This window comes from Microtus oregoni, unplaced genomic scaffold (assembly GCF_018167655.1).
Source record: "Microtus oregoni isolate MIOR12 unplaced genomic scaffold, Mior012 000012F_ref0000307, whole genome shotgun sequence".
Classification (NCBI taxonomy): Eukaryota; Metazoa; Chordata; class Mammalia; order Rodentia; family Cricetidae; genus Microtus; species Microtus oregoni.
Genome location: NW_024543071.1, coordinates 15,484,610 through 15,502,119, shown reverse-complemented (window position 1 = coordinate 15,502,119; position 17,510 = coordinate 15,484,610). Strand labels below are relative to the sequence as shown.

At 40.4% G+C, this 17,510-nt stretch overlaps 1 protein-coding gene across 9 annotated transcripts in view; it reads left to right on the top strand.

The window, feature by feature from the left end:
- The window catches only part of Btrc (beta-transducin repeat containing E3 ubiquitin protein ligase), a 177,711-nt gene that overhangs the window by 137,336 nt on the left and 22,865 nt on the right, over nucleotides 1–17,510 (top strand). For all 9 annotated transcript variants that reach the window (XM_041660926.1, XM_041660922.1, XM_041660927.1 and 6 more), the window contains one exon: nucleotides 14,185–14,416. In XM_041660926.1, coding sequence (XP_041516860.1) covers nucleotides 14,185–14,416 — 232 coding nt within the window. The remainder of the gene's footprint in view (nucleotides 1–14,184; nucleotides 14,417–17,510) is intronic.

Genomic DNA, 17,510 nt, shown 5'->3' with positions numbered 1-17,510 from the left:
CCACTGGAGGTCTTTAAATGTAAGCCTCAAGAATGACATCCTTGTCCCTCATTGGTTTCAATTTAACAAACTAGGCCAGACTGTCTGGCCAAGGAGCCCTAGGAATTTTGCTTTTTTTCTATACATTCTCCCCACCCCTACTGGTTGAGATAATAAGCAAATAAAAGTGATTTTTTTATTTGTGTGTGTGTGTGTGAATGAGTTTGAATCCAGGTCCTTCTGTTTGCACAGCAAGGTACTTTACTCATCGAGCCTTCTTCCCAGTCCTTTCTCTCCAGATAGATTATTTAATGAACAGATGATTCAGATTTGATCCTCTAGCAGCAAGGAATTTTGCTCGCTATTTTAATGTTTGTTTTTCCAGAGCCTGTCAACTTTCAAAATGGTGGGCCTTTGGATCACAACATTAAGCCTCCAGAGTGCCAATCTGTTGTGGCACATAGTGGGGAGCTAAGTACAATTGCAAACACGAGGTTAAGCCTCTGTAAGTCCTTGAAGACCATTCCTGATTATCTCCTCCCCAAATTTAGTTCATACTGTTTCCTTTATCAGCTCTGTGTTATGAGTAGCCTTGACATTTTATATACAGATGTGTTTTCATTCCTGTTATTAGGTGGCAGGAACAGACATTAATGAGTAGTGATTCTGTTATTTGATTGATTGGTTTTTGTTTTTGTTTTCTTGAGGTAGGGTCTCATTCTTAGTACAAGCTGATCTCAATCTTGCCATGATTCTCCAGTCTTTGTCTTAGCCTCTGCAGTGCTGGAATTGATAGTAGGCCTGATCCACCACACCCAGTTGCCGTATTACCAGACCCCATTGTTACTTCTTGTCTGTTATCCTTAGTCTGCCACAGCCAAAGGTAAAATTTAGATTCAAGCTAAAAGTATAATGCTCATCAGAAAATGTCTGCCTGAATTGGTTTAGCTTTGGTGTAGGCAGTGAATATAAGACTAGATGAAGGGCTCAGAGTATGTTTTTCCCTAGCTGTATCTCCCTCAGAGGTCACAAGGTTAACTGGTGTAGTTAGTAAGTGCTTTTCTAGCTGCAGGGCTTTTTGAAGTATGGAGGAATTCTGTGGTTAATTGAATTCTTCAGGCATGGACCCATGGTCATCGAAAAAAATCTGAGTAAAAATTCCCATACTTTTCTCCTATAGTTCCTAGGGTCTTTCAGAAGGCCAGTATTCTTTTTATGAGGGTTACTCTCCCTGTTTCTGCCGCTTAAACATTTTATATGATAAACATGACATTTACACAATGTATTTGGTCCCTCATGTTGCCATTCTCCCTGATTTTTCTTCTTTCACTTCCCCAAGTCTGCAACTCTTGTGCTGTTTTCCCCTCTCATGAGCAAAGTTTTAACAATACGCAGAAAGTTAACTGCCTGGAGTCTTTTAAATATAAGTAACACGCAACCAGTAATAAGCTGTCGGTGGTTTTTTTGCTGCCTGCAAAGAAACATAAACACAGCGCTCATTTCTGGCAGGTTTTTACTGTCAGAGTTTCTCCTATTATATTTATCTTACAATTTGCCAGGGGGTGAAGTTATTAAGTTTTAGCAGCAGCCATCGATCAAGTTCACAAGTTAACACGATAAAGGCTCTGTGCCGCTCCGATGCGGGGAAATGATGATCCTCACTCGGTAATTAACTAAATGAGAAAGTTAAATCTTACTTGAGAGCTGGGAGAGATGAAAGAGAGGTGTTTGTCAGTTTCTCAGTGGAAATTAGAAGCAGTTTTCTGCAATTCCCTAGGCTGCTGCTCTGTCATATTTTACATAAGCACTGGGAAAACGCCTTGTAATTAGTGCTGTCATGGAGGATTTTTTTTTTGCTGAAGGATGTTGGAATAATTCATTAGATTATCAAGAAAGGCTTGTGTCCTGAAATGATTAGCACAGTGAAATTTAAACCATTAACGATAACAAGTTTAGAGCTTGCTGCAGTGCAGAGGCACCCGGGGTATGTCTGTGCCTATTTCAATCATTTCTTATAATTAAACATTATGTCCTTTTTTTTTTCCTCCTCACTAGGACCCATCCAGAAACCCCTTTAAGGTGGCACTGTCTACACCAGTGGGTTTACCAGCCTTGGAGGTGTGTGTTGTTAGCTGTAATAATAGTGCAGCAGTAAATTAAGCTGCAGTGAGTCCTTGGTTTAGAACAAAAGAACCCCATCACCCTGCAAGCTATAAAGTCACATGCCAGAGCCCACCAAAGAAACAAGAGTCGGGTTTGAAATCTAAAAACGTTATGTGGCTATCTGGTCCCTTTAACTACAGTAAAAATCAAGAAACCATCAAAATTGCCTTGTTTTGACTTGGTTGAATGTCATGTGTGGCTTTTTCTATCATCAGTAAATAGAAGATTGGCAACTGTCTAGTCTTTAAATAATCATATATAATCATATGTACTGAGGTGCTTTGAGTTCATCTCCTAGTGAGTTGTATTTAAAAGAGCTGGAATGATCGCAAGCTTTGTCTTGCTGGTTATTAGAAATCAGTCAGATTCATAATGTGAACTTCTCTCTGCTGACAAATCTGCCCCTTCCTGTCTTCCACATTCACTAATCAGATCTGACATATTTATGAGTTCACCTAATATGTAATCATATTTAGTAGGAGCTGTTAAAATATTAATACAATAACCCCACTGAGAAATGTGATGTTTACTTCTGTTGGAATATATACGCCCCCCCCCCCATCCTGTACATTCAGCTCTCTTTGCTTTCCCATTCCCAACCCCAGGAAAAGATAAAGGATTATAATTTGGTCACTGAAAATTGTAAAGTCTTTTTAAGAACTAAAAATCAAATTGCTGAAAGTTGTGGCCCTACTTTTGAGCATTTTACCTTTTCTCTACTTGTTCACCTTGTGTCCAGCCACATCCAGCTTCTCATGGATCCCTTCCTAGAAACTTGCCCAGATGCTGTGGGCTTCTTTCCCTTGTTCCCCATCCTTCTGGAGCTCCAGAGCTGCTTTGGGCCTCTGTTTCACTGTCTCCCTCCCTAGGAGTGCTCACTTGTCCCCATCTCTCCAGCCTAATCAAGATGCAGACAACTCCATTTCCTCTCAATTCAACCAAGACAGCATTGACTCTTTTCTAGAAGGTGCCTTAGAAAACAAGGGAGAGACATTGGGACTGGAGAGAATCATTATTTTTAGATTCGTGTTTAACAAAATCCTGGCAGTGGTCTATAGAAACTAAAGTGTGGGCCTCTACAAAGCTTGACTTTCTCCCTAAAACTGTGGCAAGCCATACATGATGGTGCATCCTGTATTCCCAGTACTCCGGTGCCTGAGGCAGGAGGATCAAAAAGTTTAAGTCTAGGTTGGGCTGTGTAACAAAAGCACAAAAACAAATAAGAATTCTCGCAAATTTTTTACTTGTTTCTCCTGGCCATGGAGCAAAACACCTGTAACTCTGGTTCTGCCCCTCTCTAGGCAAATGTGTTCAATTCTCCTTTCAGGGAAGAAATAAATGATTATTTTCAAAGAAATGTCTTATGCCCTGGAATGGTGGCACATGCCTTTAGTTCAAGCATTTGGGAGGCAGAGCAGGTGGATTTCTGTAAGTTTGAGGCCAGCCTGGTCTACATAGTGATTTCCAAGCAAGCCAGGGCTACATAGTGAGACCTTGTCTCAAGTGAAAGAATGAATGAGTGAATGAATTAAATTCTAACCCAGACTCCCTTTCCCCTCTCCCCTTTCCCCTCTCCTCCTCTCCCCTTCCCTTTTGTTTTTCTCCTTCTATTCTTCCTCCTGTTCCTCTTCTTCACCTCACCTCCTACCTCTCTTGACAAGACTTAACAACCTTGAAATTCTTGGTCCTTCTATGTCCACCTCCTACCTAGTACTGGGATTACAGTCATTGGCCACCACACCCAACCTTAAGTTTATAAATCTCCATTTTGTTCTTTGTCTTTTCTAACACTTCCTAAAGAGCCTCTTCGAACCCTAATCATAATCACCTCTTGCTTGGATTATTGGTCTTCCTCGTCCCATCACAGCTCCTGATCTGTGCTCTGTAATGGAGCTAGTGTGTTTCCAAGGCACATCAGAAGGCACCATTCATGTCTGACTACTTCAGAACTTCCACAAGTTCTCCTTTCTACTTTAATGGAAATCCAGACTGCTTCCCATTGGCCCAGGAAGCCTTGTAGCAGGCCACGTCATTGATCACTACATGCCCTTTATTGGTAACTCTGCTCCTGACCACATGGGCCTTTTACTCTTTCCACATCTACCTTTGCACCCATTCCTCCCTCCTTTTGTTTTAAGATTCTTCCTTCAGTTCCTGGTAAGACTTAGTCTTATGCCAGTCTCAGCTTAGATGCCAACTCCTGCAGTGACTTCCTTACCTTGCCAGTAAAGGAAGCTTTACTCCTCACTCCCTGCTTTACCTTGTTCTTATTTTTCTTTATTTACAATCTGTATCAGTTTAAGTTAGCATATTTCTTTTGTGTTCTTCTCACTCTTTCCCAAAAAGTCAAGGAACTGCCTGTTCACTGTTTACCTAGCCTCTGCTAAACTGTCCTGCACAGAGTAGCCAGTCTGGTCCTGGACAACACTCAGGTTCCAGCCTTAATCAGAATTCGTGTTGTGTCTCTCTCAGGTGCATTCTAATCCCCACCACAGTCATTGCTTTCTTTATCTTAACTCAGTACCCTGTCGGAATCATTGTTTCCTCCACATTCCCTAGTCCCTAATGCTAGTGTCTCTCTCAAAGCCAGACAGAATCCTTTGATGTCTTTTAGCATGTGCTTCTCTACTCACCAACAATCTCTTCATTTTGTCCTTGTCCTTGCAACACTTCCTAATGGTGTCCTTTGTTTGAAATATTCTTTCTCAAGTAAATGTAAAGGGAATAGTGAATGAATGGATGATGAGTCCCAACAGTTGATATTGGCAAATCCTCCGTGAGCTGAGGAGCACAAACAAGCCTCCCATTTGATTTTATTATGTGCTGTATAGTAGATATCCTTAAACTCATAATTCTACATTGTTTCTATTGTGTAGTATCTGTACTATGATGCATTTAGCAACCAAACCAATACAACCAACTACCTTGTGTGCCTTTTAAAGTAAAGAGATGAAATGTTCAAAAAGAAAAAAAAAGATTCTTTCTCTACTTAGCCTACTTTCTCTGTTGGCTGGTTACAGCAGGGTTTGCTGGAAACTGAAAATACGTGTCATCTCACGGTCCTGTTCAACTAGTCCATGTTGTTTTTTAAGCTCATACATGATACAGTTAGTAAAGCCAGCACATGTCATGTTATTGGCTAGGCCAGTTGATGTGTGTAAGAATATATTTTCCCTCTTGGCCTAGACAGCAGCTGCAGAGAAATTGATGGTCATTTTGAAAATGGTACATGTAATATGTTTTCAGGGGTAAGGCCCTTGGCCTTTTAGGCCTAAACTGGAAGACAGTGCCACAAACACTTAACTCCTTTCATTTTATGTGCTTGTCACCTGACAGCATCATTTGTACTTTGTTTTGGAGACAATTGTTCATTGCAAACAGAAAGGCAAAGAGATGTGCAGGGCGGCAGGAAGTTAGTGTTGTCATTAAACTGAGGCTGTTTGTCAGCTGTCCTAGACATTTGAACAGGATGGTTGAGTCATCAGGCTTCTGTTGGGAAAGCAGAATCAATTCTCCGCCACCAGTAACCATTATCATCTCTCTCTTTCCCATACACTCCAATATACAACCTTCTGGTTGTTTTAATAATTGAACTTTTTCACTGTACCCTTGTGGATTTTTCAGAGTTTCTCAACTTGAAATTTTACTTCATTTACTTTAGACGTTTGTAGAAAAGTCTTTATGGGAGAATGGTCAGGGAAGAGACTCAACAGCAAAGACCTTCAGAGTTCTTTGTAAATGCTGTGTGTTAGTTGCAAATAAAATTAATATCGTGGTGGCATTAAGTATTATGGTTCAATAAATTTTGTCAGTCGTATGCTGTGTAACAAGATGAAGATTTCCATGGTCCAAGTGAGTCCCCTGTGCCTTTCCCCGGCTAGTTTCACTCCCATACCCTACTCAAACCTCTGATCTGGTTTTATAAATAAAATTTAGATTTGTTGTTCCTAGAGTGGCACATAAGTGGACTCATGAACTGTGTGCTCTTATGCTGGCTTCTTTAATCTGTGTGTTAGGAATCCATCTTTGCCATTTTATGCGTTTCCCTCCTGTTGTTGCTAAGTGTTCCACTGTGTGCTTACATTACAATTTATTGTTCGCCATTCTTCTCTTGATGGACTTGTGTCTTATTACACTGAGGGCTTATTATGAAAACAGAAACCGTGAACATTAATGTGTAGAATTGTGTTTGGGAGGTAAATATCTACATCATGGCAAAATCTGTGTTTACCTCCATAAAACACTGTCAACTTGTTTTCCAAAGTAATTGTACCATTCAGCATTTCAGCTGTGATGTATGCGAGGCCAGTTGTTCCGGGTAGTGTTTAGTCCATGTGTAGTAGTGTCTCGTGGCTATAATTTACATTTCCGTAATGACTTGAAATGTTGAACATCTTTTGTATGCTTACTAGCCTTCCAGAGGTTTGTTTGAGGGGAGGTGTATCCCATCTTTTGCCAATTATAAAAACAAAGCAGGCATTTTCTTACTTAAGAAACAACTAGCATTATTCATTTCCTCACTATTGAGTCCTAAGAGTTATTCATATATTCTAAAGTCCTTGGTTAAATACACTCATTGCAGACCTTTCTCCCAGCTTCTAACTGAGCTGGTGAGATGGCTCAACACATAGAGGCACTCGCTGCCAAGCTATTTTCATCTCCAGGCTCATGCAGTAAAGAAAATAACCAACTCCCAAAAATTGTCCTCTGACCTCCATAAATAACTACGCCAAGTGCATATGCACACGCGTGTGCACGCACAAACACACAGATTTATTAAATTCCTTTTGTTAAGTTTATTGTTTTGCAACCTCTCTAAAATGTTTGCCTAGCCCAAGGGTACAAAAAAAAAACTTCTACATTTTCTTCTAGAAGTTTTATAGCTTTAACTTGAACATATACGAGTTGATCTTGCATGTGGTATGTGTAAGGAACAAGGTTTGTTTGTTTACCAGTTATGGCTGTGCAGTTGCTTAACATCCTCGGGGCTGGAGAGATGGCTTTCAGTTAAGAGCACTTGCTGCTCTTACAGAGGACCTGGGTTTAGTTTCCAGCACCCACATGAGAGTCTCAAAACCATCTATAACACTAGTTCCAAGGGTCTACTCCCATCTTCTGATCTCTGTAGATACCTGCAAGCACTAGGTGCACATACATGCAATCTAGAACACACATGCATAAAATATGTAAACCTTTTCCCCTCATTTTTATTATTATCTCATACAGTACATCCAACTGCAACTTCCCTTACATACTGGCTGGTTTTGTGTGCCAACTTGATACAAACTAGAGTCATCAGAGAAGAAGGAGCCTCAGTTGAGGAAATACCGCCACAAGACCCAGCTGTAAGGCATTTTCTCAATTAGTGATCAAAGAGAGAGGGCCCAGCCCATGGTGGGTGGTGCTATCCTTGGCTCCTGGTCCTGAATTCTATAAGAAGGTGGACTGACTAATCCATGAGAAGCAAACCTAGAAACTGGGTGGTGCATGTCTGGTTTCTGTGGCAACTAATGTGGCAACTGGGGTTAAAGGTCCGAGTCATTGTGGATACTGGGATTAAAGGTGCATGTTACCATTACCTGGTCTATAAGGCTGACCAGTGGGACTGTTTTACTCTCAGATCTTTAGGCAGGTGTTATTTGTTAAAAAAAAAAAAATACAATTGAAATGCTACTACACAAGCCAGTAAACAACACCCCTTCATGGCCTCTACATCAGCTCCTGCCCCCTGGATCCTGCCGTTTGAGATCCTACCCTTGACTTCCTTCAGTGATGAACAGCAATGCTGAAGTGTAAGCCAAATAAACCCTTTCCTCCTCGGCTTGCCTTGTGGTCATGGTGTTTCATCACAGCAAACCCTAACTAAGACACCTTCCTTCCAGATACACCCTCCTCCCATCTCTCCCCAGAAAAAAAGCAGGCCTCCCAGAATATGGTACAACAAGGTATAATAAAACCAGGCACACACCTTCCCATCAAGGCTAGGTGAGGCAACCCAGTAGTAGAAGGGTCCCAAAAGCAGGCAAAAGAGTCGAAGATATCCCCACTCCCATTGTCAGGAGTTGCTCAAAAACACCAAGCCAACAATCATAACATATGATTATTCAAAGGACCTAGCACTGACCTATGCAGGTTCCAAGATTGCTGCTTCAGTCTGTGAGCCCCCATGAGCCCTACTTAGTTCATTCAGGTGGAGGTGGAGGGAGAGACAAAGAGGATCCTCAACCCCTCTAGCTTCCAGAGTTCTTCCCCCTCTCCCGTGGGGTTCCCTGAGCTAGCTCTCTCCGCCTCTCTGTATCCGCTCCCATCTGCAGCCTCTCTGATGACAACTGTGAGTGTAACAGAATATCTTTAGGAATCATCATTTCATTGATTTTTTTTTTTAATTTTGCCAGTTTTGTTGGGTTCTACCCTAGGTCTCTGGGCTGTCCAGCCTCTGGGTCCTGGTCATCCAAGCAGTGTTGTGCATAGGCTTCCCCTTATGGTGTGGGTCTCAAAGTACACCAGTCATTGGTTGGCTATTCCCACAAGCTGTGCTCCACCATTGCCCCAGCACATCTTACAGGCAGGGATTGTAGGTGGAAAGTTTTGTGGCTGGGTTGGGGTCCCAGCCCCACCACTGGAAGCCTTGCCTGGTTACAGAAGGTGGCCAGTTCAGGCTCCATATCCTCTACTAGGAGTCCTCACTAGGGCCACCCTCATAGATTCCAGGGAGTTTCCACTATGCTAGGTTTCCACATTGCACTCCCAAATGTCCTCCAGATTCCAACCATCTCTCCCCATATTCTCTTCCCCCACCCCCATGGTGGGGTAGGGAACTTTTAAAAAAAAAAAAGTTATCCTCTCCCCCACAGGATTATCGTAGCACCATTCTGGCCAGTATTGGATACACACTTATAATCCTAGCATTGGAGAGGCTAAAACGGGAGCATCATGAGTACAAGGTCAATGTGAGCTACACAGTGAGATCAGGTGAAGGAAGAAAGGGAGAAGAATCATCTGCATATGAATTTCTTTTGGTTGATTGGTGCACATTTTCCCCTCATGTCAAAGCCACACTATTTTGGTTACTATTGCATGTGTTCTAAAATTCAGTAGTCTCGAACCAGAAGATGATTCACTTGGTAAAATCACTTGCTTTACAAACTCAGCAACCTGAGTTTGATCATCAGAACCTACAGTGGAAGGAGAGAATCAACTCTTGAAAATGTCCTCCACACTCACACCTGTGCGTGCACACACACACGCGGGTTGTGGGTAATAAGAAGTAGAATAAAATTCTGCAGTCTTGAGTCCTCCATCTTTTAATTTAGGTCCCTTTGCATCTCTATACAAATTAGTAGAATCTTTATAATTTGCCTGCTGAGGTTTTGATTGATATATATTCACCCTATAGATCAATCTAAAAAGAATAAACAATATTGAGTCCGGTTTATGAGTGTAATATATCTCTATTTATATTAAAAACATAGCCACTGGGCATACTGGTGCACTCCCTTTAATCCCAGCACTCAGGAGGCAGGCGCAGGCAGATCCCTGTAAGTTAGAGGACAGCCTCGTCTTCATAGTGAATTTCAAGATAGCCAGGGCTGCAGAGTAAAACCCTGTTTAATAAACAAGCAAACAAATAAGTAAATGAATATTCCCTCAGTAAGGTTTTTAGTTTATGGGTATTAAATATTTTTTTATTAAATCAGTTTTTTTCCTAAATGTGTGGGACTTTCTCATTTTTTAAAATTTCTTTTTATGCTGTGATAAGTTACATAAGTAAATTATTTCCAAAAATATATTTTAGCTGGGTATAGTGGCATACCTATAATCCCAAGTCTGGAGGCTGAAGCAGAAGCCATGCCACAGATTTCAAACTAGCCTGGGCTTCATAATAAGACCCTGTCCCAACAGTGAGATGAAAACAGTGGCTAAAATGGGACACGTGGAGCTGGTGATGCTTGTGCTCATCTCCTCTTGTCTGTCTGCTGGCTGGCGTCTATGACAGTCACTGTTCTGTGCCCTTCATGTTAACCTTGCTAAAACTAAACTAAAAAAACACTTTTGTGTATTTTCTAAAAGTAAACTAAGAAAGGAAACTGTATTTCAAAAGTGTGGCGGGAGGACAGCTCTAGCTGTGGTTTTTTTGGTTTGTTGATTTATTTGTTTTTTAAGATAGAATCTCATGTAGTCCAGGTTGGCCTCAAAATTGCTATGCAAATGAGATGACCATAAACTTCTAGTCTCTTGGGCCACAGGACCTTGTCCATACAGAGAAAGCACTGTGCCCCAAGTGCTCTGGGCTACCTCCCCATGCCATTTCTACCTTTTATGACAAAGTTAATAATATGGTGGGCTTTGGTTATGGAGATGAGAAGTGACTTTTTGGTTAAACTTGTAAGCCCACCTGTCTGCTAGCACTCTAAATCTTACCCTGTTTTTTTTGGTGAGTTTCCCTTTGCTGAGTTGCAAACAGCCTACATGGAAAGTAGCCTGAACTCCCCATGGTCAGTGCCCAGCAGGTTGTTCTTCATTGTTTCTACTCTGTGTGGGAACAATGGCATCTATGCTAGAAAACCCCAGCACTGCACACCAGGCTTGCTGCTCATAGCTGCCAGCTCTTTCATGCCATTCCTGAAAATCCACTAATAGCAGCTGGCCAGGTTCCATTTGTGAAATGTTTGAGAAGATAAAACAGGCCCCTGCCTTAATGGCAGAAGTAGGGTGTTGAAGGGTGGGGCAATGTTATGCCACATTCAGCATCTATAAGCATGATGGATTCTATAGCAACATGGGTCTCCATGCCTCATTAGGGTCACCTCAGGCAAGTACGTCTATTGTCCATCAAATTTCTTTGAAAGGTATTCAGTTGTGCTCATTTGTATCATCCTATATAAAAACCACTTTTTTGGGAGTAGCTGTTTCTGTTGATTTCTGAATCTTTTCCCACTGTTCTGCAGCTTCAGACTTGGGTGTGAGCCTCATCTCGTTTTTCTCCTGTCCACATCCAGGGTTAGTGCTCTGCCCTCAAAATACAATGCATACTAATTCTTTCTCTCCACTTCTACAGCCAACACTGTAGTCTAAAGATGCTTTCTCTTCCATGAATCATTAAAGTAGCTTCTAAGTTGGCCTTCTGTTGTCCATTCTTTACCTTCTGTTGGAGGGAGGGTGCCGCTTGTTCTTCCCAGCTGCCTAGCTAGCTTACACCCAAAATAATCACATAGAAACTGTATTAATTAAATCACTGCTTGACTCATTGGCTCTAGCTTCTTATTGGCTAACTCTTACATATTAATTTAACCCATCTCCATTAATCTGTATATAGCCACGAGGTCATGGCCTACCAGCAAAGTTTCAGCAGGTCTATCTCTGGGTGACAGGTCCATGGTGTCTCTGACTCCGCCCTTCTTTCTCCCAACATTCTGTTCCATCTTCCCCACCTACCTAAGTTCTGCCCTATCAACAGGCCAAGGCAGTTTCTTTATTCATTAATGGTAATCACAGCACACAGAGGAGACTCCCACATCAACCTCCTAGGACATGCTTCACCCAGTCAGGATCCTTGTGTGTGTGTGTCACCCTCATACCTCTGAGTGCTTGCCCCTGTGCTCTTTCATCCTCCATTTCTGTCCAAGCATGGTGGCTCAGGCTCTAAGGAGTGAGTGGAAGTTCCCAGGGCTAGCGCCTTGGATAGTGACTCCACACCCTGTTATCAGAGACTCAGTTAGTGGGAAGAGCCACCTTCATGTAAGAGAGAAGGTGGAGTTGGTAAGAACACATGTGGAAGTCAGTGATCAGACTGCTTCCCCAACGATCCCAGACCCTGTGCTCTCAAAATTTCCACCACCTAGGTTGCTCTTTCTCCATGTAACAGGATGTTAAGTTCAACTCTCACCCCATCACGAAAGCTGTCTGTGACCAGGTAGATTTAAGTAATTACATTTTTTTTTTAAGTTGCTGCATAACATCATGGACTTGGCAAATTCCGACGCACCTTTCTGTTAGCTCCTAGCTGGGAAGTCTGATTCAGCATGGTTGTATTCTCTGTTCAAGGCTGAAATCATTGTGTTGACGAAGTTCCTACCTAGAAGCTCCTGGGGAAATCCTCACACCTTATTCCCAGTGACAGGCCAGTTCTTGCTGTCACAGTAAAGCTAGAGTCATGGTTTCCTCACTGCTTGTCAGTGGAGGCTGTTCTTAGCACTTTGTGTCTGAGCACATTCTCCATACCTGTCCACCTTCTGGGGCAGAAAGACCTCGTGTAATTAGGTAGTATTTATTGGGAAAAAAATGTATAATTTTTATGTGGCCAACTTGAGGCTTGTTAAGTAACACAAGCTGACCTTGAACTTGCAATCCTGCCTGAGATTCCTGAGTGTTTTCCATTTAGTAATTAATCTCTTTTAAGTTCAGTGATTGTGTTCTTATTTTAGGCATAACAGCACCTATAATAGTGTTTGATCTAAGGCAAGGTATGTGTATAATTCTTTTTTAAGACCAGGTCTGAGCCGAGCAGTGGTGGCGCACGCCTTTAATCCCAGCACTCAGGAGGCAGAGACAGGCGGATCTCTGTGAGTTCGAGGCCAGCCTGGTCTACAGAGTGAGTTCCAGGATAGGCTCCAAAGCTACAGAGAAACCCTGTCTCAAAAGTGTGAACCTGACTGGCCTAGAACTCATCACTATTTAGACAGTATGGTCTCAAACTCATAGAAATCTATCTGCAGCACATGCATGCCCTGTGATGGGAATCTTCATGGAGCAATCAGAGAAATTTGACAGCCATGATAACATACTCCCCCTTCCTGCTCTTTTTTACAATTTTATTTTTGCATTTATTTATAAGTGTGCACATACACAGACATTCCACAGAGTATGTTTGGAGGTCAAGACAGCTTGTAGTAGTTGGTCCACTCCCTCCATCATGTGGGTTCCAGGGATCAAATCAGGTCATCAGCCATGATGGCAAGTACCTTTTTAACTACTAAGCCATTTCTCCATTAATCCAGAAATTATTTTATTCTGCTTTTCTTGGCAGCATTACTTACATCATAAGTGATATGTGCCTCGTACTCTAGAATATTCGTTCCTGATGATTCTCTGCTGGTTTTGTTCATTATTGTATTCCTAGCATCCAGAACACTGTTAGATTCATTGTAGATACTCAGTACATACTTAATAAATGACTTAGTTATTAAAATGATAGCATTCAATGCCAGGCGGTGTTGGCCCACACCTTTAATCCCAGCACTCGGGAGGCAGTGAGTTCAAGGCCAGCCTGGTCTACAAGAGTTAGTTCCAGGACAAGTCCCAAAGCTAAGCTACAGAGAAACCCTGTCTCCAAAATAAAATATATAAATTTATATATAAATATATATAAAAATATATAAATATATTTTATATATATAAAATATATTTATATATATAAATATATATATAAATTTATATATAAATATTTATATATATAAATATATAAATATTTATGTATATAAATATATATAAATATATATTTTATTATATATATATAGCGTTGATTTTTTTTTTATAACCATGAAGATGGGATTTTTGGAAAGAAAATGTTAACTTTAACATATGAATTATTAGACTTTATTTGCAAAGATACTATGAGAACTGTAAGTATTCATTGGTCTTTCTTTGCATGGAAGATTTCTTATTTGACTATTAAAAAGTAAGTGTGAAGAAGTAATTATCTAAATGTCCAGCAACCGCTACATACAAGAAAAAGCAAATTAACTTTTTTGCTTGCTGGTAATAATTATGTACTTCTGACTTTCAGTTCCATCTGTGAACTGTTGTAGCTTAAGAATGTCTGTGAGCTTTTAGAAATGAATACTTGGCCTTCCTGCAATATGCCTGATATTCCACCTTACTCTGGTATTTTTAAGGCTTTCCACATAATTATTGCTCACAAATATCAATTACTGTAAATCCAACAAGAATAAGTCACTTGTAAAGATACAAATTAGCATACCAGACTAGAAAATTTTCAATGCTTACTGTTACATGTTTCTTTTACTCCCTTCCTTTCTATAGACAAAACTTGCCAATGGCACTTCCAGTATGATTGTGCCCAAGCAGCGGAAGCTCTCAGCAAGCTATGAGAAGGAAAAGGAACTGTGTGTCAAGTATTTTGAGCAGTGGTCAGAGTCTGATCAAGTGGAATTTGTAGAGCACCTTATATCCCAAATGTGTCATTACCAGCATGGGCACATCAACTCCTACCTAAAACCTATGCTGCAGAGGGATTTCATAACTGCTCTGCCAGGTATGTGTGTGCTTCCTTGTAAAGTCTTAGTTAATTTGCTACAGTAGTAATGGAACTGGATCTTCCAGCCTTACCCCACCTCCCTCTTTGAGAGAGAGGAAGAGAGAAAGGGTTTCACTCTATAACCCCAAGCTAGCCTCAGATTCACTGTGTAGCCAAAATATACTTCAAACTCACTGCAGTTCTTCTGTCTCAGCGTTGAACGTTCTGGGATTTCAAGTCTTTTAACACTCCTGGCTACATTTCTCTTTTTAAAATTTTATTTGGGTTTATAGTTATATGCCAAGTCACTAATTATACCTTCTTCATCTAATACAAGAAAAAACACTGGGCATGGTAGCACTTGGGAGGCAGAGGCAGGTGAATCTCTGTGAGTCTGAGGTCAGCCTGGTCTATAGAGCGAGTTTCAGGACAGCCAGGACTACATAGAGAAATGCTGTCTCAGAAAAAAGAAAGAAAAATAAAAAAGAAAACCCAAAGTACAAAAATTAAATTCCATTTTACTTTGCTTTGTGTCCTTCTGTTCAGCCGTTTTTAATTGTTGGTTTAATCTATATACAGTTCCAAATCTGGTTTTTTACCCTTGAGTGTTACCTCAGGTATGACTTTTATAATGTGTTTTATTTTCAGTTTCTTTCACATTCTTAGATTTTAATTTATGGGAATTTTAGCAACAAAAATGTATGTTTGCTGGTTTGCTTGTTTACTTTATCTCTACCTAGTTCAAGCTGGCTAAAAACCTGCAATCCTCCTGCATCAGCTTCTACTACAATCCATGACAGAATACTGAAGTTATAGGAATTATTTATTTATTTATTTTAGTATTTTTGAAAGAATGATAAATCACTTATTTGATGTGTGTCACACATGAGAGAGATACTTGAGAGGATGCCATAATTTTTCTGCAGATTAAACCAGGATCTTGTTTATAGAGGGCAAACACATTGCTACTGACTTGCACCCCCAGTGGGGCGGGGAGGGGGTGTTGATAGGAATGAACCCTGAATCTTGTGCAAACTAGGTAAGTACTCTGTCACTAAGTAGCATCTCCAGAGTATCCCAACCCCATCTTGAATGGTGATCTAAAACACTGCAAAGCATGGGAATATGAAGTTCTTACATGGGCTACAAATTTGTTAGGGAAGTAGTTACACACTTGGTGTTAACTAAACTGTCAGGTCTTGTTTGGGGTGCTTTTTTATTTTGACTGCATTTGATGGTTATGAAATAGAGAAAATACAAAGAAAAAAGACTGGAAAGATAGCTCATCCAGTAAAGTATGTTTAGGCATGAGGGCATGAGTTCAGTCCTCGGCTGGAAGAAGGAGTGCATCTGTATTCCCAGCTCTGGGGAGGCAGATGTAGGCAGATCCCTGAGGCTCACTGGCCTCCATGCACACATATGTTGAACACACATACATGCAAAGTAAAAAATATAATTACCCAGAACTCTATCATACAGAGAGCCCTTTGTTTGTTTGTAAATTACATACATATTATAAAATTCTGATCATGTGTTTATTTCCCAATAGAACTGGGGGGTCTGTCTTTTAAAGCTTAATATATTCTCCTAGTATACTTTTATTAAATATGTTAAGGTATTTTTTTTTCCAAAGCAGGGTTTCTCTGAGTAGTTTTGGAGCCTGTCCTGGAACTCGTTCTGTAGACCAGGCTGGCCTCAAACTCACCGAGATCCACCTGCCTCTGCCTCCTGAGTGCTGAAATTAAAGATGGACACTATCACCACCCAGCTCTATAGTACTTTTTGCAGTGGTCTGACATATTATTTAATCCCTTCATTAGTCGTTTTTCCCATATAAATTATACCATGGTGGACATTCTTATGCACCCAAAGTAGAATTGCTGTATTAAAGAATATGAGGTGTTTCGGTGTGGTTTGATTTTTTGTTTATTTGTTTTGGCTTGTTTGTTTGGGGTTTTTTGTTGTTGCTGTTTGTTTTATGGGTGTGTTGGAAATCAAATCCAGTACCTCACACAACAAACACTCTGCCTCTAACCTTTACCTGCTGCCTTGAAGCATGAACTTTTTGAAGGCTTTCTCCTCCTCCTCCTTTGAGGCAAGCTCTTACTGTGTAATTGAGACTGGCCTTGAACTTTCACCATTCCTCCTGCCTCACTCTCCTGGGAGTTTTTAAAAGGCTTTTGGTACACGTTGGCAAGTCCTCCTGTAAGAATAATGTACTATTTAGTAGCCTTTTCAGGACTACATACTATTACCTTGCTTAATCCTTGCCATCTGTTTTTAAAATTTTGTTTTTATAAACCTAAATTACCTTTTAAAATTAAAGAAATGCTTATTTTTATATTACATGTAGCCACTTTAAAACAAATTGTATCTCTGTTCTTTGCTAAATAAAATAGATGTTTGCCCCCTTATAACATCTGGATTTTTTTCTAGCCATAGGCAAACAGTTTTCTTTGTAAAAAAAATCCTAGTGTACTTACTGCCATGTTCTTCCCACGTTGAGACATGCTGCTGTCTGAAGCTTAGACACTAAGAATTGAACTGGAGTCGATTGGACTAGTGTATTATGCCTAATACTGATCCCTAGTGTGTATCTGCTGACCAGGCTATCCAGTATTAAATCATGTCCAGTGCTTAACAGCCATTTAAATTTCTAAACCTACACCATCTGGCTGCATTTAGTAAACCAAACTACTTCAAAAATTGCCTATAATCCATTAATGTAATGGTTTTGTTTGGAGTGTTAGGTGAAATTACTTTCAACGACTTATTACTCTGGTACATTGTAAAAGATCAGGAGCAATTGGATGGCAGCCATTAAAAATGTAAGAACGCCTTTTGAAACTTGTGATGTTGTAGAAACTTTGAATATAAAGATTCAGGAAACGTATCATCATTGTATTTTGTATGAAAAACTATTTATTCTATCTTTAATTGGCTTATAGTCATATTCCTTTAATAAGAATTAGGTGATGGATGCCTCCATCTGCTTATGCTTAAATATGAGCATGTGATGCCGGCAAACAAGATCCATCTAAAGCTTTCTCCCCAAGTCTGCTGGAGACGTGACGGATATCCATACAGTTTTTATAATTAGAATAATGTTTAA